Consider the following 27,528-nt stretch of genomic DNA (forward strand, 5'->3'; position numbering starts at 1 on the left):
ATTATAAAATTATGTCCCAGTCAACTTATGCCATACTTTACCTACCATGTGTTTAACCTTGAGTACTTCTACCAAAATAAATATGTTATGATTAACTATAGCACTATAGCAAGGTTATAAGATATAATATGCTTGTTATATTTTAAATGAATGAGATAATTAATGTTATACTATATGTTTATATGACATGTGAATACATTATTATGCTTAAACAGGTTATAAATTGTAATGTTGTAGCTCAGTGTATTTACATGTAAGTTTGTCACAATTGTTACATGTTATATAATAATATGCTTAACAGAATAGAACAGAAAATATTTTTCATCATACAAAAAGACACACATTTTGCCATGAGACATGTTAAAAAATAATAATTGAACAATGTAGTAATAGTAGTACATAAACAAAGGGTAATATCAGGAAAAAATGCTAGAATTGAAAGAGACATCGCCAGTTTTGAACCTGGCATCCATTGCTTTCTTCTTATGTGCCACCCATATGTTAACCTCACCTCAACTTCACCCTCTAATGTGTAAACAGCCCAATAGCCCTCTTGTTGACCTGTACCACCTACCTCCACTTATACTACTTCCTCTTTGTTTTTACCCCCTCCCCTCTGCTTTTACTAGTCCCCTTTCTTACACCCCATCAATCTCTTTAAGCTAATACCCTCCAATTTAATACCCTCCAATTTAATTCCCTCCACTTTAATACCCTCCAATTTATCTCTTCCCAATATGCTGCAATTATAATGCTGAAGATACATATGAAGAAAAAAATTGATATAATAAATTAGTTTTTTTTTCAGGCAGAAACACTATATTAAATTATTTATAGCATTTATATTTAAAATATGAATAAGTTATGATTAATACATGTATTATTATAAAAGTAGTATTTTTGTAAATGGTACTGAGGAAATGTTTAAAATACTTGAGAGAACTTAGTCAATTATTCGGTGTAAGTTTGACATTACATCTATAGGCTACTTTATAATAACACTAGATGATATACATGTGGAGTTTTGTCATTTCCTGTCATCAAATTACCAAGTATTAGGTGTACTTTGACCCTTCGTGAATTTTTTCGTCAAATATAGGTTAAAGCTATTATGATACTAATGATAATAATGTAAGGGATAGAAAATTAGTTGGTTTAACATTTGAATATGATATTATGTATATATGTGTATTATACTGTTCATGTTATATCACTGCACAGTACAACCTCTGCTGAATGACCCTCTGTAGAGCAATCACCTCTCTACAACAACTGGACCATTATTTACGATAGTAAGACTACCCAATAAATATCTATCTTTTGGTTTCAGCAGGTAAAGTATTTATAGAACATACAACCCAAAGTTGATATCCATATTAACCAGTATAGTATGCATTACTGGTACATACTTGTTCATTTTTAACCAGGTTTTCCGAAGGAAAAAACTGGTTATTAGATTGAGGTATGTCGGCGGGCGGACGGGCGGGCGGGCGGACGGGCGGGCGGGCGTAAACAATTTCTTCTGTGCGCAACTCCTCCTACATTTCTCAACGGATTTTGACCAAACTTTCACAGAAGCTTTGTCATCAAGTGCCCTGGCGCATATTGTCGGGGTTTTGCGATTAGATAATATTTGACCTAATTATGGCCCTTTGTTTTTTTTCCTTATATAAAATATATAGTGAACAATTTCTTTTGTGTGCAACTCCTCCTACATTTCTCAACAGATTTTGACCAAACTTTCACAGAAGCTTTGTCATCAAGTGCCCTGACACATATTGCCAGGGTTTTGCAATTGGTATATATTTGACCTAATTATGGCCCTTTGTTTTTTTTCCTTATACAGAATATATAGTGAACAATTTCTTCTGTGCGCAACTCCTACATTTCTCAACGGATTTTGACCAAACTGTCTCAGAAGCTTTGTCATCAAGTGCCCTGACACATGTTGCCAGGGTTTTGCAATTGGTATATATTTGACCTAATTATGGCCCTTTGTTTTTTTTCCTTATATAGAATATATAGTGAACAATTTCTTTTGTGTGCAACTCCTCCTACATTTCTCAACAGATTTTGACCAAACTTTCACAGAAGCTTTGTCATCAAGTGCCCTGACACATGTTGCCAGGGTTTTGCAATTGGTATATATTTGACCTAATTATGGCCCTTTGTTTTTTTTCCTTATATAGAATATATAGTGAACAATTACTTTTGTGTGCAACTCCTCCTACATTTCTCAACAGATTTTGACCAAACTTTCACAGAAGCTTTGTCATCAAGTGCCCTGACACATGTTGCCAGGGTTTTGCAATTGGTATATATTTGACCTAATTATGGCCCTTTGTTTTTTTTTCCTTATATAGAATATATAGTGAACAATTTCTTCTGTGCGCAACTCCTCCTACATTTCTCAACGGATTTTGACCAAACTTTTACAGAAGCCAACCCCGTATTCCGTTTGTATTAACTCCCATATAATATTCTAGATCAGACTAAGATGTATGATATTGAAAATCGGACAAAAAATAAAGATAATATTTACACAAAAATTTCTCTATTTTTTGCACTTCAGGAATACTGATAAGAGAGAAGAAAGAGTTCCAGTATGCCTTCTATATGGCAGGTAAGATTAACTGGCCTTGACCCTATATTTAACCAGTATAAGGAGTCTTTGGTCAAGTGGTAAAGGATGCTGACTGTGAAACCACTTGCCCCTCCCCTTACCACTGAGTGACTCTTAACCACTGAGTGGTTCCTCCCCTCACCACAGATGAGCTTTGGATTCTTTCATGTGAGAAAGCTATCAAGCTACCTATTAATCGAAGATTGGCGGTTCTACATATTTGCCTGCCAGTGCCTGAAATAATACACTGTGTGGGATCTGAGTTAATCCTCCACCAGGAAAGATGGAAAGTTGTCACAAGTGTTGATGTGACTTACTATTGCTAGTATATAATATTATATACACACATATCCTTTACTAGCTGTGTTGGTATGACTGAAAAACCAACAAAATATATACTAGTCATACCTTGTCCATATTCTTATTAATTTGGAAGTGGTTTGGTTTTGGTTAAATTCAACAGTCTTTAATATAGTACAAGAAGAAACACTTCATAGAAATGGTGCAAGTCTGGCATAATTAAAATGAAGTCATAGAGTAACTTTATAAGTGAACCAAATAGTACTTGTCTTGAGAAAAATTCTTCATCAACAAATGCTGAAAATGAAAACGTTTTATACTTACAGGTGCATCTTTGATTTGGAGTAATGTGATATTGCTGTTGTTTAAATTCAAACGATGTGGACCACTTCCATCTACTGAGGGTTCGTGTGGACCATCAAAAACACCATTACTGGATGATTCGTACCAATCAATAAAAGTCACGTCTGCCAAAGGGGACCATGTATTAGTGTAAGTATTTCAAGAGGAAAATATTTATTTTTCTCTTAGCTGCAGATTTATTGTGTCGCCGGATTACTTTTGTCGGCGGTGTCGGCATCGTTGTCGGCGTCCCCTAAAGCTTGTCCAGAGCATAACTCAGTCACTTTAAGTTGGATTGACTTCAAACTTGGTATGCATGCTTCTTTCAATAACACGAAGTGCAGTGCACAAGGACCGGTACTCTGCACTTTTTAATTTTTGAGTTATTGCCCTTTGTAAATTTTCATACTTTAATTTTGTCCGGACCATTTCTCTTCAACTATAAAAGCTATGGACATGAAACTTCATATGATGATAGATCTCATTAAGAAGAAGTGCATTGCACAAGAATCGGTACTCTGCATTTCCTAGTTTTCGAGTTATTTCCCTTTGTTAATTTTCATACTTTATTTTTGTCCGGGCCATTTCTCCTAATGTATAACAGCTGTGGACTTGAAACTTCATAGGATGATAGATCTCATTAAGAAGAAGTGCAGTGCACAGGAACAGGTACTCTGCATTTCTTATTTTTTGAGTTATTGCCCTTTGTTTATTTTCATACTTTATTTTTGTCCGGGCCATTTCTCCGAAAGTATATAAGCTATGGACTTGAAACTTCATAGGATGATAGATCTCATTAAGAAGAAATGCAGTGCACAAGAACCGGTACTCTGCATTTCTTATTTTTTGAGTTATTGCCCTTTGTTAATTTTCCTACTTTATTTTAACCAGGTCATTTCTCCTCAAGTATGAAAGCTTTTTTTTTTATAGACATGAAACTTCTTAGGATGATAGATCTCATTAAGAAAAAGTGCAATGTATAAGAACGGGTACTCTGCATTTCTTATTTTTGAGTTATTACCCTTTATATATTTTCATATTTTATTGTTGTCCAGGCCATTTCTCATAAATTATAAAAGATATGGACTTGAAACTTCATAGAATGATAGATCTTATTGATAAGAAGTGCAGTGCATAGAAACTGCTGCTCTTCACTTATTATTTTTTGAGCTATTGCCCTTTGTTAGTTTTCGTATTTCATTTTTGTCCTGGCCATATCTCCTAAACTATATTGTTCACAAGGCGACACATCCGACTCGCGGAGTTCTAGTTTTAAATTAAAGTTATGTTCATTGGCTTTACATGTTTTAGTAATGTATTGTAGTACAGTGTACCCCTTCCCTATATCATTTCATTTGCAAACCATCATATTGTGCTTCTAAATATCATTAGTGATGACAGACTGCCTGTATGAAAATATTTCTGTCAGATTTCTATTGGAAAAAAAATCATTTCATTATGTAACTTAATGTTGATTAATTTTTAGCTCACCTGACCACGAAGTGGTCAAGGTGAGGTATAGTGACGTGGCTATGTCGTGCGTCGTCAACAATTTGGTTGTTAACAGTCTAGCAGTCACAGTTTTGATTGGATCATCATCAAACTTTGTCAGAATGTTTGTCTCAATGAAATACAGATCAAGTTCGAAGATGGGTTATTTCGGGTCAAAAACTAGGTCACAGGAGCTAATAATAGAAAAAGCTTGTTAACACTCTAGTGGCTGCAGTTTTCATCCAAATATTCTGGAAATTTGTCAGGAAGGTTGTTTTGATAATTTCTAGGTCAAGTTCGAAGATGGGTCATCCTGTCAAAAACTAGGTCACAGGAGCTAAAAATAAAAAAAGCTTGTTAACACTCTAGTGGCTGCAGTTTTGATCCAAATATTCTGGAAATTTGTCAGGAAGGTTGTTTTGATGATTTCTAGGTCATGTTCGAAGATGGGTCATCTCCTGTCAAAAACTAGGTCACAGGAGCTAAAAAAGAAAAAAAGCTTGTTAACACTCTAGTGGCTGCAGTTTTGATGCAAATATTCTGGAAATTTGTCAGGAAGGTTGTTTTGATGATTTCTAGGTCATGTTCGAAGATGGGTCATCTCCGGTCAAAAACTAGGTCACAGAAGCTAAAACTAGAAAAAGCTTGTTAACACTCTAGTGGCTGCAGTTTTGATGCAAATATTCTAGAAATTTGTCAGGAACGTTGTTTTAATGATTTCTAGGTCAAGTTCGAAGATGGGTCATCTCCGGTCAAAAACTAGGTCACAGGAGCTAAAAATAGAAAAAGCTTGTTGACACTCTAGTGGCTCTTTTTTTTATGCAAATATTCTGGAAATTTGTCAGGAAGGTTCTTTTGATGATATCCAAGTCAAGTTCGAAGATGGGTCATCTCCAGTCAAAAACTAGGTCACAGGAGCTAAAAATAGAAAAAGCTTGTTAACACTCTAGTGGCTGCAGTTTTCATCGAAATATTCTGGAAATTTGTCAGGAAGGTTGTTTTGATGATATCTAAGTCAAGTTCAAAGATGGGTCATCTCCGGTCAAAAACTACGTCACAGGAGCTAAAAATAGAAAAAGCTTGTTAACACTTTAGTGGCTGCAGTTTTGATGCAAATATTCTGGAAATTTGTCAGGAAGGTCCTTTGATGATATCTAAGTCAAGTTCAAAGATGGGTCATCCTCGGTCAAAAACTAGGTCACAGGAGCTAAAAATAGAAAAAGCTTGTTAACACTCTAGTGTCTGCAGCTTTGATTCAAATATTCTGGAAATTTGTCAGGAAGGTTGTTTTGATGATTTCTTGGTCAAGTTTGAAGGTCTAAAAGTAGGCCACAGGAGTTAAAAATAGAAAAAGCTTGTAAACACTCTAGAGGCTGCAGTTTTGAACCAAATATTCTTGAAATTTGTCAGGAAGGTTGTTTTGATGATTTCAAGGTCAAGTTCGAAGATTGGTCATGTCCGGTCAAAAATAAAGTCACAGGAGCTAAAAATAGAAAAATCTTTTTAACACTCTCGTGGCTGCAGTTTTGATCCAAATTTCCTGGAAATTGGTCAGGAAGGTTATTTTGATGATTTCTAGGTCAAGTTTGAATATGGGTCGTCTTCGGTCAAAAAATAAGTCACATTGCCCAAATATTGAAAAACCTTTTTAACAAACTAGAGGTCACATGTTTGACTCAGTTGTCATCAAACTTGGCCAGGATGCTTGTCTAAGACATTGCTTGGATGCGGTTGATGGGTCAGGTGAGCGATCCAGGGCCATCATGGCCCTCTTGTTTGACATTTCACTTGGTGTCACAAGGTTTGAAGCTATGGTATTTAATGCTGTGTCAGAACTTGAGGAATTCTTTTGGCAGACAATAAATCAACTTTGCTTTTTAACAATAATTTCTGAGGTATTTGTAAATTAACAACAGTGACTACTGGCAAAAGGCCAACCGTATATTTTTCTTCTTTTTATTGAATAAAAAGAGCTTTATACCTGACATTAAAAAAGATATTATAACATATACAAAGAAATGGCTTGAAAAGGGCTTCTTTATAAGTAACGATTAGGAATAATCACTAAAAATCATAATGAAATAATGATATGATTAATCGTAATTAAATTTGTCAATTAGCTTCAGTTTACAAGGAGTTCAGCAGATACCAGAAACTACTGTGTAAAAGGTAGCTTCACATTTGCTGGTGTAGAAGTTGTTCCAATTTCATTTATCCTAATCTTTGACTGACTAATAGCACATTGCAGTTTTATAATTATAACTTCACTGTTCCCAAGTGTGTGAAAATAACAGTGTGATAATGGATGTTTGCTTAATATTTTTACATTTTTATATCAAGGAAGGCAAAATCTGGTCTGTTTAAGCTGGCCCACTCCTTTATTTGTTCATAATTATTATTTTATTGCCAAGTCTAGTAAGTTTTTACTTGTATGTACTGGCTAAGGGACAACCTTGGGCAATCTACGCCTTTAATTTTGCTGCCCCTATAAATGATAACTGTGTTGTAGTACCTTAATGGAAATGGTACTTGGCGTCTAAGGCATATACTTTAATCATGATTATTTTTAAGATATCTCTATATTTATACATAATAACTAAATTTTAACTATAAAATTTTGTATAAAGAATTTCAATTTATAAAGAATTACTTTAAATTGAATAGTGTTGGAATCTATAAGCTTACAAATTCACTCTAAAGTTTGTTCCTAGAACCAACCAGTACTACTTAAGCAATGAGTGTAAAATTTCTTACTAAAAAAAAAAAAATAAGAAACGGTATCTATGTAAAATAAAATCTAACCTTTTTCACATTATCAGATATTTTCAATCAGCTAGAGTTGCTTTCATTAATTTTGCATGATTATTTAACTTTGTCTCAATCAAATAAACTTTTTGGTAAAAGCATTGCATGACCAAATGTTGATTTTTTGTTATAAGAAATTTTCAATCTGCTAATAACTTCTTTTCATATATTTTGCACAGTAACTTTACTTAAGCTTTATTTAATAGTCTGTTAAAATCCTTGCATGGCCAGATCTGTTGTTAATTGGCTGTTTTTATATTTTACAGTGATGCCGTTGTTAGCACCGTGTAGACACCTGCTTTCATTGGTCACATGACTCATCCTGTCACATGACACCTGGTCACATGACTTACTCTCTCATCACATGACACTCCTGTATATAGCGATCATTCCTAGCACATTCTCATTATTTCCATACATCTGCACTGAGATTTAGTACTTGTGCACTTATGTTATAGTGTTAAAACAAAAAACCAACAACACCGGAATTATTGATGACTCATATATGATCAGAGGTGTATAGACAAGTGGTAGATCAAAGACAAGGGCAAAAGGAACATTTAAATTGAAATCATCATTCTTTCAATGAATGACTTATATGACAGTATTATTGCAAATGGCAAAGTAGTAGATTCTAGGACTGGAATTTGTATTTTGACACTTTTTCCAGGCGGTTCTTTTTTAGTTTGCTCATATGATATGTTTTGACACAACTTTTTGCCAATAAAATGCTCTAGATCATTGAAGCAGTTTTGAATATTGAACAGATTGCAATTTTGGCTTATATACTGCATTCAGAAGTTGGTAATTATAAAATGTGACAAAAACCTTCATGATTTAACTTGAGCATTTATTTTTTCAAAATTTATTTATATACAATTTAATTTTTTGGATTAAAGTATCAATGGATATCTCCTAGATTTTAAGGAAAATGAGATTATCAAATTAAGTTCTTAGAGAACTTAAGGTTGTATAACCGGTAAAAAATGTCTACGCAAAGATCTCATTGTATCATAGTATTCCTTTTTGAATGTGTTTTTAAATTTGAGTGTTGCATGTATTGTAGTTTTTTGTTAGTTTGTTTTTTTGAATTCATTAACATAATTCACAACATTTAGTTAAAAGACGTTTTTGCTTCAATTTTAAGTTTTTGTGTTAATGCTGTAAATATGTTATAGTTGTTTGTTTTCACTGCAATTTTGTAATAAGTAAGAAAATATTAGTAAATGAAATCATTTGAGCCGTGTCATGACAAAACCAACATATTGCGTTTGCGACCAGCATGGATCCAGACCAGCCTGCGCATCCATGCAGTCTGATCAGGATCCATGCTGTTTGCTATCAGTTTCTCTACTTGTTAACGGTTTGTAAGCGAACAGCATGGATCTTGATCAGACTGCGCGGATCCATGCTGGTCGCAAACCCACTATGTTGGTTTTGGCATGACGCGGCTCATTTATTGGATATCTTGTGTTTATCTTTTTGTAGGGTGCAGAACAACTGAATTCTACTATATCATTGCCAGATATTAGAGGAAAATTTCTATGATGAATGTACTTTGTCTCTGGTTTGTTACAATGAATTTTTGTCATCATCACATGTGTATGTGACTGCTGAAAATTTGTTTGTGGAGCTGCGTGGAATCGAAAGTTTTAATAGAAGAATTGCTAGAAGATGAGTAAAAAATGGAGTTTAAAATTAATTGTGAGCCAAAACAGTTAAATACAAAATACTGGTAGATAAATAAATTGACAGTAGATAAGTGTAAATGTTTTACTGTTGAAGTGAAATCCTAACCAAGGGTTTTATGTTTTGGAAAGCAGTGGTAAATAGTGGTTTTTCCTAATAATGATATCTAAGTATTCCATGACTTGTTTTTAATCTGCTTATTTTGTTTTTTGAAGAATTCATGTGTGTACATTTATTATAGAAGTTGATATACATTTTATAAACTGTGATTTAATAAGAATATATTGTTATTTTTGGTTTACTGTCTTTATTATATGTGTATATATTTGAATACTTTTGAATGTTTATCATGGTCAAGGCCGTTGACTACAAACCACTTACCCCTCAATGTTCTAGGTTTGAATCACACCAGGGAATTTGTTGTTGTTTTTTTTCATGTGAGGAAGCTGTCCAGCTAGCTAAAGAAACATTGATGATTCTACTCGGGTGCCTGATTTGTCTGAAATAATGTATGGAAGGGCAACCTACCAGTAGGTTTTCCTCCACCATTAAAGCTGGAAAGCTGCCATATGACCGGTTCTGTATTGGTGCGATTTAAAACCCAACCAAAAATGTTTATGCCTACTGTGATTTGTTTAGAGAAAATACTTATAGGTAAAAATTGAAAAATTAATATTTCTAAAATATTTTACTACTGATTTTATAAATTGAGCATTGATTCTGTGTATGTGTTAATGTCTGAAATCTACAGACATTATTCATCTAGTTTAGGATATGGAGTGCTAGAATTTGTTTTAAGATACTAGCAGAAAAAAATTAATAATGATTTACCAATTACTTTTAAATATTAATTCCGAAACATGTTTTATTGTCGTTGCAAATGAAACTTATATACTTGTATGTTATAATTGAAAATTCTGGATTCTTTATCACTCATTTACAGTAAAGTCTTGGTTTATAATCAACCCTTTATTAGTCAGGTTCAGGGTTTGTAAGAAAATCCTCTGAGGTAAAATTCAGATCTTAGGTATATGATAAGTCAGAAACTGCCACATACTGATAAATGAAAATACTGAGATTTGAGACAGAGCTCAGAAAAAAAGTTTTATAACCTCAAGGTCATACAGTCCCTTATCAATAATCTGTTTGGAAATATATGTATAGTTCTCACCCCACCTAATTGTTTCTCTCTTTTTTTTAAGGGGGTAGGGTTAGGTGGGGATAATGTTTATAAAATTATTGTTTGATTATTTGAATCATGTGCTTAGGCATTATATGCATAGTTTCTAGGATGAATGGTAATACTTTTGCATCTTTTTTTAGTATTTATGCATTTTAAATGTTAAGAATACAACATAAATTTGAGTTATTTTGAAAAGTTTAAATTTTTAACCCATTAACCTGCTAAATATCCTGAATTGACAGGTCCTTCTTCCAATCTGGATAAAACTATGTATCATTTTTTGGAAACTTTTAAAAATATGTATTGATGGAATAGCCAGTAGTGCAGACATTGTTAAGACTGCACAGATTTGCCTGCTATTATAAACTTAGTTTGCATTTGTAGAATTAGTCGCAGCCAGTAGGCTAGGGGTTACCGGCTGTCGTAAGTACTGGTTGTTTTGATATTGTTAACAAGCAGAAATTGTAATTTTGATTTAGTTAATGGGAAAATGGTAATTTCATTTTAGAAAAGGGAAAAATTGAGAAGTTTAACTGTTTGTATTCTAGTCAATTTTAAATCAATAATTCATTCATGCTTATATATCACATTTTTGGAAAGTACTTGTTTTGTTAAACACAGTTCACATTGTAATATCTATCATATAGGTGCTTAGTTGATTCTCCATTCTGATTTTTGTTTACTCTAGAAATTGAAACTTAATACTTCATTAAAGATTACCAATTACTAAAATAATTTGATTGTTTATTAGCAGAAATGTTGTAAATACTGTTGATTTTATTTATATTATTTTCTTTTTCTTAAACCACATCTCGCATGTGTCATATTGACAACAGTTAATTGCGTTAGTTAACATGGACTAACATAATATCTAGACACGTGTTAACATGAGCTAACATAATATCTAGACACATGTTAACATGGACTAACATAATATCTAGACACGTGTTAACGTTAACATGAGCTAACATAATATCTAGACACGTGTTAACATGAGCTAACATAATATCTAGACACGTGTTAACATGAGCTAACATAATATCTAGACACGTGTTAACATGAGCTAACATAATATCTAGACACATGTTAACATGAGCTAACATAATATCTAGACACGTGTTAACATGAGCTAACATAATATCTAGACACGTGTTAACATGGACTAACATAATATCTAGACACGTGTTAACATGAGCTAACATAATATCTAGACACGTGTTAACATGAGCTAACATAATATCTAGACACGTGTTAACATGAGCTAACATAATATCTAGACACGTGTTAACATGAGCTAACATAATATCTAGACACGTGTTAACATGAGCTAACATAATATCTAGACACATGTTAACATGGACTAACATAATATCTAGACACGTGTTAACATGAGCTTTCATAATATCTAGACACATGTTAACATGGACTAACATAATATCTAGACACGTGTTAATGTTAACATGAGCTAACATAATATCTAGACACGTGTTAACATGAGCTAACATAATATCTAGACACGTGTTAACATGAGCTAACATAATATCTAGACACGTGTTAACATGAGCTAACATAATATCTAGACACATGTTAACATGAGCTAACATAATATCTAGACACGTGTTAACATGAACTAACATAATATCTAGACATGTTTTGCTTTATTTAGCTTTTTCAGTTGATAGTGAGAAATAAAAAAAAAATTGAATTTTAAAATGCCTCATACTACAACTTACTACATATATTCCCCTAATCTGGTACCTTGGCTACATTTACAATAACTTGGTGCATGGGGAAGGAAATCCACCCTTACAGACAGATTGGACAGTTAAGTGCATTACATGTAATACACGATATATGCACAGCATAGAAAAGGATTGCTTACACGTCATATGACCTCAGATATGATGTCAATAAACAAAATGACGTCAGGAAAATAATTACTACACTCAATGTAGTTCAACATATTTTTATCCTTTCTCTTTCATATTAGCATGTTAGAATGGAAATAGATATATCTATTCCCTAAATATACAACTTTCGGTTTTAGTTTATTATATTCATTTTTTGAACACACAAACACTGTATTACTTTGTTATCAATTTCTACACTTTATCTAGGATGAATGCACACTTACGAGTAATTCACCACACTTCAAATGATTTTAATGCCTGTGGATGTTGCACATTTGCATAAATGATTATCAATTCATTTTCAAAGGGTAACTGACTGTGAAATATGAAGTAATTTCCTATTCAAAACTTTACATAAAGAACAGAGTTTTTTGGGGGGTGTTGTTTTTGTTGCATTTAATGTGAATGATCATGCATATTAAGAAGTGTAAATTAATTGCGAGTATACCACATCAGATGTCTGGATTTTTCTAATTGTTTTTTGTTGTTGGGAGATGATCAAAGTAAGTAAGTAAGTAAGTAAGTAAGTAACGACTTTATTTAACGAGGCACAAGTAATGAACAAAGTTTTGTTAACCCTTAACCAGATGGAACCGAAATTAATTAGCCTCCGCAACCAGTATAGAGCCAGGCCAGGCTGTATGTACATGCAGTCTGACCAGGTTCTATATTGTTGGTAGCTTTATGTTTGTATTTTGATAATTTAAATCCCTAAGACTTTGTTGCACATTTTCGTTATCCCTGAATCACACCAGAGTCTGCAGTTTTCATGTGTTTTTGTTGATTAATGCTTCCGAGGGATCACCTTTCTTTTAGATTTGAATGGACTGTTCCAAATTCAAACAAATGGGTAAACTCATTATATAAATTCAACATGGTAAAGGACTGAATGGTGTTGTAACTGATAGATATTTTATGCATGAACAATATCAGGTATTTTAATGAGATTTAAAGCAATATTCAATGCAACAATGTATATCTGCTGTTGAATGGTTTTTTTTAAGAGTATTTTTTTTTTCTCCTCAAATTTCAACAGAAGGACTTCAGTTGTTAAGATTTCAGCTGTTATTCAAATTTAAAATGAGTTGCAAATTGCATTTCACTTTTTCTTCATCATCCATCTTTCTTGTGATAATAGGTGGGTGATTCAAGCAATAAATGTCAATACCTGTAATAATGATTAGTGGTGCCAGGGGTCTTCATTCTTACAAATTATGTTTTCAGATTGTTATTTTTGTTGCATCTTTTTGTTTACCCGGTACTTAGAATATAATTTTAACAGACTTCTCTTTTTGTTTGAAATAGACTTTATTATGGGATGTTAAAAAGTTGAAATAGACTATAATTAAAATAGACTATAAAAAATTTAATGCTGTTTTATTAGATAATATTGAAAGTATAAAAGACTGTATATTATTAAAAGGTTGTTTAAGAGTATAATTATGTAGTAAATATTCTTCTAAAACTGTAAATAAGACTCTTTTTTGTTTGTTTGTGGTGTTGATTCTAATATGATATACAAGAGACTGTAGTTTAATGAATGAGAAAAATAAAAAGAACATAGAAAAGAACTTTCTGTTTTCTGTCAATTTATTCCCCCACTTTGCATTATCTGTCAACGGGAAGCCTACAAGGCAATGTGGTTCATTTTGTTGAAGCACTTGTATGGTTACTTGAAACCTAACTTGTTTGTAACTCTTTTTTTACGACGATTTTAAACCTGGTTAAAATATAAAAAAAACTGATTTTACTTCTTGGGACAAAAACTTCTTGAAGAGTGAATGATCCTGTGACTTTATAATGTCGGAGAAGCTGTGTATATACATGACATTTATATGCTAAGTCTTAATATATTGAATGAATACTGAAAGCTGATGGATTTCAGCCATGCCTTGTTTTTTAAACATTTCTATAATTGTTCATCAGAAGGATTATATCAGTTTGTCACTTGCAGAGAATTGGTAATTATTTGTCAGTCACCCAGGAAAGCTGGAGAGATGGCAAAAATGTATTAAATTGGTTTAAACACCAGATGAAAATAATTATATTGCACAGCAAAGATACTTGTTTTTTTTTGTTGGGTCACACCAACATATATGGTGGCTTTCCAGGCTAACTGGTGGAAGAACTCCAGAGCTGTCACCCAAGTGATGAATGCCCCGAAAAAGTTTCTTAAGCATGCAGGTATTGTGAAAAGAAAAGAGAATGAAAGTAACTAATTGCTGAATGATGTTCTTTGTATTATTGTACCTGTAATCTCTAATTGTGATAGCATGAACCTTCAAAATATAAGTGTGACCTTGACCTTTGAAGAAGGGACATGGTTCCTGGACGCGACTAAATGTTGCTATGAGATAGACATTTGTGCTAAATTATTTCAAACTCCCTCAATGCATGACAAAGTTACAGTCTGGACATGATTGTTGTGTAAGTGGGGACACACAGACAGAAGGACATGAGCCTTAGCCGCGACACATTGTCTTGATGTGGTAGACATTTGTGCCAAGTTATTTTAAAATCCTTCAATGCTAGACATTTGTGCCAAGTTATTTTAAAATCCTTCAATGCATGACAAAGTTACAGTCCGGACATGAATGTGTATCTTCAAACTCTTCTTGAGAGAATGAGTACCTTCAAACTATAAGTGTGACCTTGAACTTGAAGGTAGGGACATGGGTCTTTGTCATGACAGTCACATGTCGTCTTGATGTGGTAGACATTTATGCTTAGTTATTTTAAAATCCTTCGATGCATGACCAAGTTACAGCCTGGACAGGAATGTGTGTACCTATAAACACTAATTGCGATAAAGTGAACTTCAAAATGGTAGTGTGACCTTGACCTTTGAGGTAAGGATGTGATTATTGGACGCGAAACATCGTCTTGATGTTGTAGACATTTCTGCCAAGTTATTTTAAAATCCTTCCATACATGACAAAGTTACAGCCCGGACACACTAATTGTGTGTCCCTATTAATTCCAATTGTGATTATGTGAAACTTCAAAATGTTAGTGACCTTGACCTTTGAGGTAGAGATGTAATTCTTGGACACCACACATCGTCTTGATATGGTAGACATTTGTGCTAAGTTATTTTAAAATCCCTCGATGTATGACAAAGTTACAGTCCGGACACGAATGAAGTGGGTCAGACGGACAGACGGTGTGATTATATGCCTTCCTTCGGGTCATAAAAAATACCTTTAGTATAATGCACCTTGCTTTATTATGATAATAAAGTGCTCTAAGTTTCATGTTGACATCCTTCATAACTTTGAAATCATTCTACTCCATTTGCAATTTCGACAAAAATTCTAAATTATAAACGGGCATAAATAAAAAACATAGCTTTCAAATTGAAGCCCGGTGTACTCAAAGTGCATATTATCATGATAAGCAAGCAAGTATTCAGAGTTACCTGTGAATAGTTTTATAAAGTGTTTGAATAATGGGCTACATAAAATTTTTGGATGATGTCAATGATTACGCAGCAATCAAAACAGCTCAATTTCAAAACAGACAAACTAACCAGATACATGTATGTAAATAAATCATTGTCTGAAATACATTTTTAGCTCATCTGTCACAAAGTGACAGGGTGAGCTTTTGTGATCGCTTTTCGTCCGGCGTCCGTCCGTCTGTAAACTTTTGCTTTAAATGACATCTCCTCATAAACCACTGAGCCAATTTCATCCAAACTTCACAGGAATGTTCCTTTGGTGGTAACCTTTAAAAATTGTTCAAAGAATTTAATTCCATGCAGAACTCTGGTTGCCATGGCAACCGAAAGAAAAATCTTTAAATATCTTCTTTTAAACAACCCTAAGAGCTAGAGCTTAGATATTTGGCATGAAACATCTTCTAATGAGTGTCTACCAAGTTTGTTCAAATAAAAGCCCTGGGGTCAAAATTGGCCCCGCCCCAGGGGGTCATAGATTTTCCCTATATGCATATAGTAAAAACTTAAACAATCTTCTTTTAAAGAACCCAAAGAGCTAGAGCTAAGATATTTGGCATGAAACATATTCTAGTGAGTGTCTACCAAGTTTGTTCAAATAAAAGCCCTGGGGTCAAAATTGGCCCCGCCCCGGGGGGTCATTGATTTTCCCTATTTGCATATAGTAAAAACTAAAAAAATCTTCTTTTAAAGAACTGTAAGAGCTAGAGCTTAGATATTTGGCATGAAACATCTTCTAGTGAATGTCTACCAAGTTTGTTCAAATAAAAACCCTGGGGTCAAAATTGGCCCCGCCCCAGGGGGTCATTGATTTTCCCTATATGCATATAGTAAAAACTTAAAAAAATTTCTTTTAAAGAACCCAAAAAGCTAGAGCTAAGATATTTGGCATGAAACATCTTCTAGTGAGTGTCTACCAAGTTTGTTCAAATAAAAGCCCTGGGGTCAAAATTGGCCCCGCCCCGGGGGGTCATTGATTTTCCCTATATGCATATAGTAAAAACTTAAAAAATCTTCTTTTAAAGAACCTTAAGAGCTAGAGCTTAGATATTTGGCATGAAACATCTTCTAGTGAATGTCTATCAAGTTTGTTGAAATAAAAGCCCTTGGGTCAAAATTGGCCCCGCCCCAGGGGGTCATTGATTTTCCCTATATGCATATAGTAAAAACTTAAAAAATCTTCTTTTAAAGAACCCAAAGAGCTAGAGCTAAGATATTTAGCATGAAACATGTTCTAATAGGTGTCTACCAAGTATGTTCAAATAAAAGCCCTGGGGTCAAAACTGGCCCACCCCGGGGGTCATTGATTTTCCTTATATGTGTATAGCAAAAACTTAAAAATCTTCTTTGAAAAAACCCAAATAGCTAGAGTTTAGATATTAAGCATGAAACATCTTTAAGTAAATATCTACAAAGTTTGTTCAAATAAAAGCCGGGGGGTCAAAACTGGCCCTGCCCCAGGGGTGTCATTGTTTTTAACTATATGTGTATAGTAAAAACTTAAAAAATCTTCTTTTAAAAAACCCAATGAGCTAGAACTTAGATGTTTAGCATGTAACATCTTCTTATGGGTGTCTACCAAGTTTGTTCAAATAAACAAATAAAAGCCCTTGGGTAAAAATTGGGTCGGGGGGGGGGGGGCTATATACAGGTGAGCGACCTCAGGGCCATCATGGCCCTCTTGTTAAATATGATAGTTATGTTGATCCTTCTTTACTCCTATCAAAAGAATATTTAAAACAAATGTCAGATGCATTTGTACTAAGAATAATATTATTTTTTTAATCTGATATAGGCCTACTCATTAAACAAACAAACAAATAAGTTAAAAAAATTAAGACGCTGAAAATAGAATTCATAACAACATTTTAAGGGTTCACAGTTTTAATATCAGGAAATGCTATCTCAAAATGGAAGCAAAATATGACAATACATTTTGTTGGAATTTTTTTCAAACCAATATTTTAATGGTGAAGTTCAACACAGATGTTTAACATTAGATCATGAAAAAATACATTTCAAAATTAATTCTGGTAGATCTGGCATCAATTAACTATTATTCAGAACAATGTATTGTAATTTTAAAAACATCACTTTCTTTTATAACTTCATACCAAGATAATTTCCCATGTTAATTACTGTCCCTACAACATCACTTCCTTTCATAACTTCATACAAAAATAATTTCCGATGTTAATTACTGTCCCTGTACATGTAACATCCCTTCTTTCAATCATTTCATACCAAGATCATTTCCCATGTAAATTACTGTCACTTTAACATATTTTTTTCAAGAAGTTCAAACCAAGATAATTTTCCGTGTGCATTTTGATAGATATGCCATCACTTCCTACGATAAATTGATACCAAGATTACTTTCCACGAGTATTTTAATCCCTACAACACTTCTTCCTGTAAACTTGTTAATATAAGCTACAAGATAATTTTCCATGTGTATTTTGATCAATTTTACATCATTTCTTTTTATAACTTGAATTCCATGAGTATCAAGTATTTTAGGATTATGTTTTTTTTATGGCCATGGCATCGCTTCCTCCTTTAACTTGATACCACGATACTAATCTGTGTGTAGATATGGCAATCTGTGTAACTGAAAAATAAATAGTGGAATTTTAATTTTACTACTGTTACCAGCTGTAAATCTCATAATTTATCAAAGTGAAAAATACCATCATTCATCTGATGGAACCAATGTGTCTTTTGTGATTAACCTTTGCCACCAGTATAGAGCCAGGCTAGTCTGTACAATAATACATCCATGCACTTAAATTTTCATCGTGATATCCCTAAAACTGCTAATTGGCAGTTTGAAAATGAGTCAGACTAGTATCTTATGAGAAACCCAGCAGGTTAAGGGCTAAATCTATACCTATTGACAAAGCTTTACTGACATGATCAATCAAGTCAACATTGACAACTAACAAAATATGGTAACTAGGATTTATTTACTTACATTGTCTACATCCTTTCATCATGAAATACGCATCAAATCTTAATCTCTGTCATATCTCCAAGTACATCAAATAAGTCCCTCACATGCAGATGATGTAACTAACTCTTCTTGCATAACACATTGTGCCAGTCCCAAAAAAAAAACAATACAAACTGAAAACGGAAAAAATGTTCAGATACTATACACAGTGAAGAGAAATAAGCCTGATGTATCAAACAGAACAGACAAATCACAACATTTCACATCATAAATAAACAAACATATCAACATTTCTCAAAAGTTTAAAACTTATTTTGATTTCTATGTAACATTATATAGATGTTTTCAAGGGCATTCTATGAATTACATTTATCATTATCCTCACCATATTGTAAATGTTAAAAATTTGGGTTACGGTTTATTTTAGTCACATCAACATAGTTGAAGTCTTATGGTAACACCTTAATGTGCCCTTTCATACACTTCAGGCATTAAAGGAAGAACCAGGAGCTCATAACTTTTGTCATAGACCCATAAATAGAATGACTGACCTTCCATAAAAAAATTACTGGCTTACTAGCTAAAATAAATTTTTTGGACAAACAAGGGGTAAACATTGTGCATGTCAACACATCAACTTCAACCACTCATTCCATTCCATTTATAATATGATTATTTAATCTAACAAAATCTGTTCAATTCTTCATATAGAATTTACCAATTGACTTACTTGTTTCTCAATAGCCGCAATACATAGCAAACACACCTACTCAAGTTTACATGCCATGCTGGTAGCTTCATTACATTGTAAATTTCACAGACCAATTTGTAAATGTACAGCTTCTCAACCTTCAAAAAAACATTGAAACATTTTTTATTAAATAAATCATAGCCAGCCTGTTACTATAATGTCCCGACAAATAAAATTATGTCCTGAAAAATAGATATTTGTCCCAACAAATAGAATTATGTTCCGTCAAAATTAATAGAATATTTTGTTGTTCATTATGTTGAAGTTCAAGCAGATTACAACAATATCTCTAAATGTATTAAAACCTAAATTAACAACAATTCCTAGAGAGCATGAAGAATCTTTATATCCTCCGACTTCTTTTTGATATACAAAATGACAAATATATTGCCAATAAGTGTGCATGCTGTACCTACGAAACTATGCAAATGTTAAAGATATCATTAAAGGATATAATTTCTTTTCAGTTTTTTAAGGTCTTGTTTCCTAGAGCATTCAAAATTATCCATGCTTTGCACTCTTTATCTCAATCTTTCTGTAAACTCATTAGTCAAAAATAATATTCTTCGATATTTGTTTTAAATTAAACTTGTCTTTTCTGTCGCTATGGTTACTGTTAGTATCTTGTAATAATGTAGTCATTTTTTGCCTTTAATTTTAAATTCTAACAATTTCAAACATGAAATGCTCAATACTTGAAAAAACTTGGTAACAGTTTAGTTGAGTCCAATGATCCTTTCCTACTTCCATTTTTTTCTCTTCAAGTACTACAGTGATTATGTGGTACAGATTTTCAAAACGGTTTCAAGGCTGAACACATATAATCATCTATAAATTGCATTTTCTTGTCTGTAAAACTGTCAACTTATAAGTCCGGGTCTAAATATTGTTATAAAACTAGCATAAACTCTTCAGAAGAATTTTTTTTTGGTGAACCATGTTTCTCCCAACTGTATTTTTAAAACATCTCTGAACAAACGCGACACGATTGCACACTTGAAGAATTTCGTTTTACAATTGTGACTTAAACACATTCAAGTTTCATTAAAATAATTCAGATGACCTTTTTGAGATTTTGGAAATTTGGCAAGCCACACAGGCAATATTTAAGTTACAATGTACTTTTTCCTATTGTCACTGCAACCAGAATCAAAATAACAGAATTTAAAGGCTTTTGATGGAGACAAAGCAGTATTCAGAATTTAGGGAGGGAGTTCATCTTTCAAAGTATTGATATATACATAAATGAGTGTTTTAAATGTTTTCCATATCTAACATACACTCCTACAGTCCATACAACCATTTAACTTTTTGTCAGAAAGTCATCACCAACTTCAGTTCATAATGATAGCTACAATAAGCAATAAAGGTCAAAATGGCAAAAGATAAATTGCTATCAATCATATTGTCCAGTCAAAGGGACAGTATTTTACCATTGTACACGGTCCCACTATAACAAAAGGACAATATATTTCATCATATATCAAACAGGGTCCCGTCAGTAACAACATTAGCGCAATATTTCATCACCTACTGCCAAAGGTAGCAAAAATACCCCCAAAGGGAAAATTAATTACTGTCTATCAAGCATATCTCCAAATAGCAACATGGGGACAATACCACTATACCTTATCATATGATGACTTCCTTTTAACTTTTACCATATTCCTCTTCAATCTTCTTTGTCTTGTCAACAATTTTCAATCTCCATGCTGGTCAATATTTTTCTCCATCAAATTTCCTTTTCACAGTTTCAGTTATGTATGATTCATTTTCTATTTCTAGCAGAATGTATCTTTTTTAAGCATACAGTTTCATAAGTTTGTTGATAATTTCCATAAATGAAACTGTATTCTAGATAAACTTTCCAAATTTCATACTATTTTTAGTTCTTTTTTCCATTTTTATGCAATATAGTCATTACTATACATTAATTTAAGAGCTGAACATTTCTTTTATTTTTCAATCCAACATTGCCAAATGCTTATTAGAGGGTGTGTAAAATTTCTGAAAAAATGGTGACAATTTTGCATGATAATTTGTCAGCTAGAAAATGGCAAATATGCACAGGACAAAAATATTTTTTTCTCTATGAAAGAAAACAAAGAACCACAATTATACAGTAGAAATATCATCCGTATCTGAACATAATTAAAATTCAAGCATGCATTTCATAGGTACCTTATCATTCTTTCATTACAGCCTCCGATTTCTAATTTTATTACCATGACCCCCTTTTTTTCTTTTCCAAATTTCATAGCAAGTGTAAAATATTTTTTTTTGATAAACTGTACACGTCTTACAACTTAATTTACTTATATTAAACAAGATAACCTGCACAAAGCAGAAACATTCGCATTTTCTTTAATTTTTCTCTGTAAGTAAGGTACCTCATGTATAAAACCTTTTTCTGCATCTTTTCCCTGCATGCAAGATTTATAACACCCTTTTTTAGCATCTTACAATCTTCATCAGGTCTTCTGCCATACTGCATTTATTTCTAGGTGGACGTAAGAAATTTAATACAATGTACATGAATAGATATCATCTTAGAAGTTTTGTTAGTAATTTGGTTACGATTTCAATTTCTGGTCATATACATTTATCCACATTCAGAGACTACTTTTCTTTCAATCCTGTATCCTTTCATTTACAAAGTCTCCAGCATTTTTTTTAGGTTCAAACATTGTTTCAGTTTTAATCTAAATTGTGTTGGTGTATTTGTGTTATACGCACAAGGCCTCTTATCCAATGTCCACAGGAATAGCCAATAATTTACCATTGAAATTTTAAGTTTTTCTGGGTGTTTTTTTTTGTTCAATCAATTGGTTTCGTCAGCCATTAATGAGCACTTTTTTCTCTTGCTTTATTTCATATGCGACTACTGTATTAACCCATTACTTCATGAGCATTTTGTGAAAAATGGCTGTTTTCATTGAAAAGTCTCCCATTACAAGTTCAAATTGCTATTATACTATAAAAACTGCTTCAACACTAATCAAACTTGGCACAAATGTTGACTGGACCATTGCCCTTGAAACAACATGCTCAGGCTTAAATTTTCTGTTACCATGGCAACGAGGGGACATCTCAAAATTGCCAAAAAATTACTATTTTGCGTTGATTTTTTCCATCAAAATTGATTTCAAAGTGCTGCAACTTCTCAATGGATTGAGATAGAGTCAAATGCTTTTCAGCGTTGGTTACACGTTACCTTATGATCAATCTGGGGTCATTTATAGCCTCTCACAAGTCCAAAATTTTCTTGGCGAGGAGGGGGACTCCACCCCCCTTCAAACCCCCAAAAGGGGGCACATCCCCCTTCTGGCAACCCCCTGATGTATCTTTTGGTTGGGGGGCCGCGCCGAAAAAGTGGTCACTTTTTTAACAACATTTCTCAAACAAAAACAAGTGTTGGGGGCCTAACTAAGGCATTTTTTCACCATTAGAGACAACAAAAAAAGGGGGGGGGGTGAAAAAGGCGTTAAAAGGCGTGTATATCATGTAATGGGTTAAACTATTTTCTACCATATTTGATGTCAATATTAAAAATATCACACAATTTTGTGCAACTATAGTGGTTCTAATCCTGTACTGTTTATGTCTGCTCCAGTCAGTGTTTAATTGACAAATACCTTTACTGGGTAACACAACAAACTTGGAAACAATGAAATAAATGAATAAACAAAAACCCCACTGCAATAGAAGTACAAGCTTCACACTAAGTATATTCAACCTAAATAAAATAGAACATAGTGATTACTTTTCCTTGGACTATTGTGATTATAAATTTTACTTCAACTGTTTTTTTTTTTATATCTTTTTATGTATGAACATACCTTTTCAGGATACTTTTCTATTTTCCATAAGATATCTTTTGTTTTTTCTCGCACAATTTCTTTTATATTCCATGATTTTTTCATTCAAAACTCCTTTTCTGTGGTTTTTCCAGGTCTGATAACCCTGTTTTCATCAAATTTTGCAGAAAAAATTGTTTGTTATAATATCTGGAGATAAAAATTTGAAATGTGAAAGTTTAGGATCTTTCTTGATTAAGATTTTCATCCCTTACACCAAGATATTAAATTTGTTACGCAAAAAAAACCAAAAAACATTGCTAACCTGTGCTTAGTCAAAGAACATTCTTGTTTGTTTTCCACATCATCACTTTTGTCAGAACTGTCTGGGTTTTTCCCCACTTCATTATGTCAAATAGTTATTTATCTATGCTGATTAAAAGAAAATAATTTATACAGACCTTAAATATTTTCCTACATGTAGTTTCTATCTCTTAATTCCAAACTGCCTTCAGTGCATTTTGTATCTTGTATCTATCTTTATTCCTAAAAGTTCATTCCAGAAAATTCGCAAAAACCTAGCCCCTCACAACTTTATAGCTTCTGTTTTTCTTTTTCTTTTTTTAAATATGTCCCATGCTTATCACAACCTGCAAGCATGCTGCACATTTTGTATAGTGAACAATTTAAATATTATTTTCATATTTTCTTTTTTAACTTTCATACTTACATTAACTATGGTGGCCTCCCATCCTCTTCATTGCTCATTACACATTCAATCTTCATTTTTTTTCCTCAATTCTTCCATAAGTTTTCACCTTCATTGCATTGAAACAGTTACTGCTTTGTAGTCAACTTTTATCTTGCCTAACACTTTAAATACCTATTTGTCTTTATTTTGTTTTGGAACAAATTTCAGGGGAAGTAAGAGGTGCCACATTTTATGATTTACTCTATCAAATTTGTCAAGTTAATCTATAACATGTCATGTCTTTTCTTTATTTTTGTTCAATCTTTCATTAAAACTCAATTTAAAGTCATAGCAAACATGTCTATTATAACCTTCTGTCAATTGATAAATTACAGCTTTATAATCTGTTTCACAGTGACAGTGATACACTCAATACCTGTTGGATGCCTGTTCCAAAATGTGTTGACCCTGAATTAAGCATTTTTTATTGGATTTATATAGGAAAATGCTGAACTTCTGGCAAATGCCTGAAAAATGGCATACTTAAATTTAAACACTTTTTTTATACCCCTCTAAAAATAAAAATTCCTGTCGAGAAATTTATATTTATTTCATTTCAAAAATTTATTGTAATAAAGAAAGTCCCTTCCCTTTTATCAGAAAATTTTTTTTTTATATCATCCAAATTTTTTACTACATTTTAATTTTTAAAATTTTGTACGTAGCATTTGAAATTCCCAAAATATTCTGAAACTAATTTTAAAAGTTTTTTTTTTCCACAACAGCAAAAATATTTTCACATTTATGAAAAAAAAAATTGCAAAAGGTTAAGTGATTTTGGCTTTAAACTTTCCATGCCAAACCATGTCCCTTTATTTTTAAGAAAATAAACAATGTAAAAATTGAGGTCCGTAGTTTTTAATTAGATTTTCCCAAACCCCCTTTGTTTAAATCAGGAAAAATTTAAAACTAAAAAATTTAAACCGGTATGTATTTATCAATATATAACTTGTTGTTTATCTTACAATAAAAACTTTTTTTCTTTTTTTTTGTAGTTCCTAGCTTTACATTCCTTTGTATTAAATCTATAAACCTAGAGATATCTTTGTTGCTTTTTTTTGTAAGATTATCGCTTTTCAGGAACTGTCCTGTTCACTTCATTATGATTTCATCTACCTTTTGCCATTTAAAATATATTTTCTTTTGTATGTTTCTGAAATAAAGCTCATATTTTCATGATCAGGTTTGTATGACTTCTAGAACTACATTTTCCTTTCTTTTTTCCAAAATTTTCGGACTACATTTTCCTTTCTATTTTCCAAAACAAAAAAACCCACAGGTTATATCCTTTGTTACTTGTGTTTTCAATCCAAAGAATAATTTTCTAACTATGAAGAACTAAACAAGCGAGTTTTCTTTTCCTTTAATTCCTTATATTTTACAACATAGAATAAAAACTAAAAAGTTTTTTCTAAAATGAAATGAAACAACACTAAAATTGGTGTTTTCACATACCAGTATTCTCATGATTCGTGTACTTTGTTAAAATGTAACAAAAATCCCATTATTTCAATGCATAGCTTCAGATATCTCTGTAAAAAAATGCTGCTCCTCTGCACATCATACAAAACATATCCATTGCCGATGAAGAAACACTCCATTCATAACTTGTTGTAACAACATTCTGTTTAGTTTACTTTCCCAAACTTTTATCGCATATGAATTCAAGAAGTCCGTGTTTCAAAATAAATCTCCAGTTTTCTTGGGTCATCAAAAAAAAACATGTCCAGTCTGTTTAAAACGCATCATTCACATAATTTGCTTAATTACAAAAAACTATAAAAGATTAAACCCCATTAGATCAACATAACAATTGCTGATAATAAAACATGAACAGAATGTTAAAATAACTTCCTATGAACACTTTATATGGGTGTTGCATTAATTTAATGGATTGTTTTAACGTCTAAATGTTGGTGGAGGACCACCTCTTCCGCTATCTCTCGGAGGTCCCCTAGGTGGGCCTCTGGATGAATCTCTTGGAGGCCCATCTCGTGACATGCCCCTTGGAGGCCCATCTCGAGATGGAGGACCTCTAGATGGTGGCATGTCATCAGCTCTGGCTCTTTTGATTGGTGCTGGACCGCGGGAATCATATGGGGCTGGTCGTCTTGAACCAGGACTGTAGTCTCCTCTACCTCTATCTCTATCCATTTCTCTCCCCATTGGAGCCCCACGAGGAGGTGGGGAATATGCTGACCTACTTGTAGTTAAGGGTGACCTTGATCTTGGGGGTGAACCTAGAAGGTCAAACTTTGTTAACATAATGTACAGAACATATTAAACTGGTGAATTGTTAAAATGAGTAAATATTGTTTCAAATTTCAAGCATTGTTTTTTTCATGTCTGCTGGATTCCAATTCATACGATGCAGTACTCATGCAAAATTTTGGGACTATTTTGAATTTTGAAGCATAGTTCTTTTTTTCCAAATTCAATATTTTAACACTAGTAATTTAAAACCAAGACCAAACTGTCCTAGAAAACATGTACCATACTGCCCAACTTATATATGATCTGCCAACCTATAAATCTACTTTTACGTTGTCAAATTTAATCATCTAATATAAATTATTAAAACCTTTCAGAAAAGAATTAAACTTGGAATTGCATCCAATATAAAATAATGTGCTTTTTGTTATATTATGTTCCTTTTTATTCCCTTTGTCTAATGACAGCATGACACTTTTTCAATTATACCTTCAATCAATTCATCTTCAGATATTCTATCAAATGTTGCAATTTCATAACTCTATAAATTTTTTATCCCATATATCTGATATGCCTTATTTATTATTGCATCTGACTTCATAAAATAAATATTACTTGACTTGACCATTAATTATTCTCATTTCGCCTTCTCTTTCCAACATTCAGAACTTCTTTATCTCCCTTTTCATGAGCATTTTTCATTTTTTGATGCATTCCAGTGCCCTAAAACTCCTTTTACTTCAAATACCATCCACATCCAATATTTGCCTTTTCCAACATTATGTAACAGCAATGTTTTTGAACATCATGTAGGACTATTTCAGTGTTTTTTTTCTTCATACTTCACAATCTCTGTAATTGTTGTTGTTTTACTCAGCAATTTCCATAATCATATGTTCTAATGTTGTCCAAACTTATCATTTTGAAGACAACAAACATTTCAAAAACTGTTTTGTGGCTAAAAAAACCTCTACTATTTGGAGCAGAGAGGGGTGTTTATTTTAGTTTTTCAAAATTGCACATAATCAAATAATAATGTTCTCAATATACATTATACTGAGATACAAACTTGCTAAAGATTGGTCACATACATTGTAATAATCATGACATGTTCCTAAAAACCAACCAATGCTTTTCCTCTTTGTGCTTCTAAAAATTTCCGAAAAGTTCTAGCAAACTCTTGTCTTGGTAAATTTCTGTACTGGACTTGTCAGCTTTGAATGTGAAATTGATGGTACAAGTTTGCTAAATTTCCATATAAAATG

General features: G+C 32.7%; 2 protein-coding genes across 9 annotated transcripts in view; one reads left to right on the top strand and one right to left on the bottom strand.

Moving 5' to 3' along the window:
- LOC132723580 (monocarboxylate transporter 12-like) overlaps nucleotides 1-13,914 on the top strand; it is a 29,047-nt gene extending 15,133 nt beyond the window's left edge. For 3 of the 6 annotated variants that reach the window (XM_060708332.1, XM_060708330.1, XM_060708328.1), the window contains exons 5-8: nucleotides 2,573-2,623; nucleotides 3,250-3,415; nucleotides 6,877-6,925; nucleotides 7,828-13,914. In XM_060708332.1, coding sequence (XP_060564315.1) covers nucleotides 2,573-2,623; nucleotides 3,250-3,415; nucleotides 6,877-6,922 — 263 coding nt within the window. In that variant the 3' untranslated portion in view covers nucleotides 6,923-6,925; nucleotides 7,828-13,914. The remainder of the gene's footprint in view (nucleotides 1-2,572; nucleotides 2,624-3,249; nucleotides 3,416-6,876; nucleotides 6,926-7,827) is intronic. The other 3 variants (XM_060708329.1, XM_060708333.1, XM_060708334.1) reach the window with 3 other exon arrangements.
- A 4,206-nt stretch (nucleotides 13,915-18,120) lies between these two features.
- The window catches only part of LOC132723581 (RNA-binding motif protein, X chromosome-like), a 29,120-nt gene continuing 19,712 nt past the window's right edge, over nucleotides 18,121-27,528 (bottom strand). The window contains exons 12-14 of one of the 3 annotated variants that reach the window (XR_009624768.1): nucleotides 19,484-19,602; nucleotides 18,775-18,829; nucleotides 18,121-18,411 (exon numbers count right to left, since the gene is read on the bottom strand). Coding sequence is in view for 1 of the 3 variants with exons in the window: in XM_060708335.1 (XP_060564318.1) it covers nucleotides 25,952-26,292 (341 nt within the window). In the remaining 2 variants the exon portion in view is untranslated. Of the gene's footprint in view, nucleotides 18,412-18,774; nucleotides 18,927-19,483; nucleotides 19,603-25,399; nucleotides 26,293-27,528 lie in introns of those variants that run through there. The other 2 variants (XR_009624767.1, XM_060708335.1) reach the window with 2 other exon arrangements.

This window comes from Ruditapes philippinarum, unplaced genomic scaffold, assembly GCF_026571515.1.
Source record: "Ruditapes philippinarum isolate M1 unplaced genomic scaffold, ASM2657151v2 ctg6497_1_1_1_1, whole genome shotgun sequence".
Taxonomy (NCBI): Eukaryota; Metazoa; Mollusca; class Bivalvia; order Venerida; family Veneridae; genus Ruditapes; species Ruditapes philippinarum.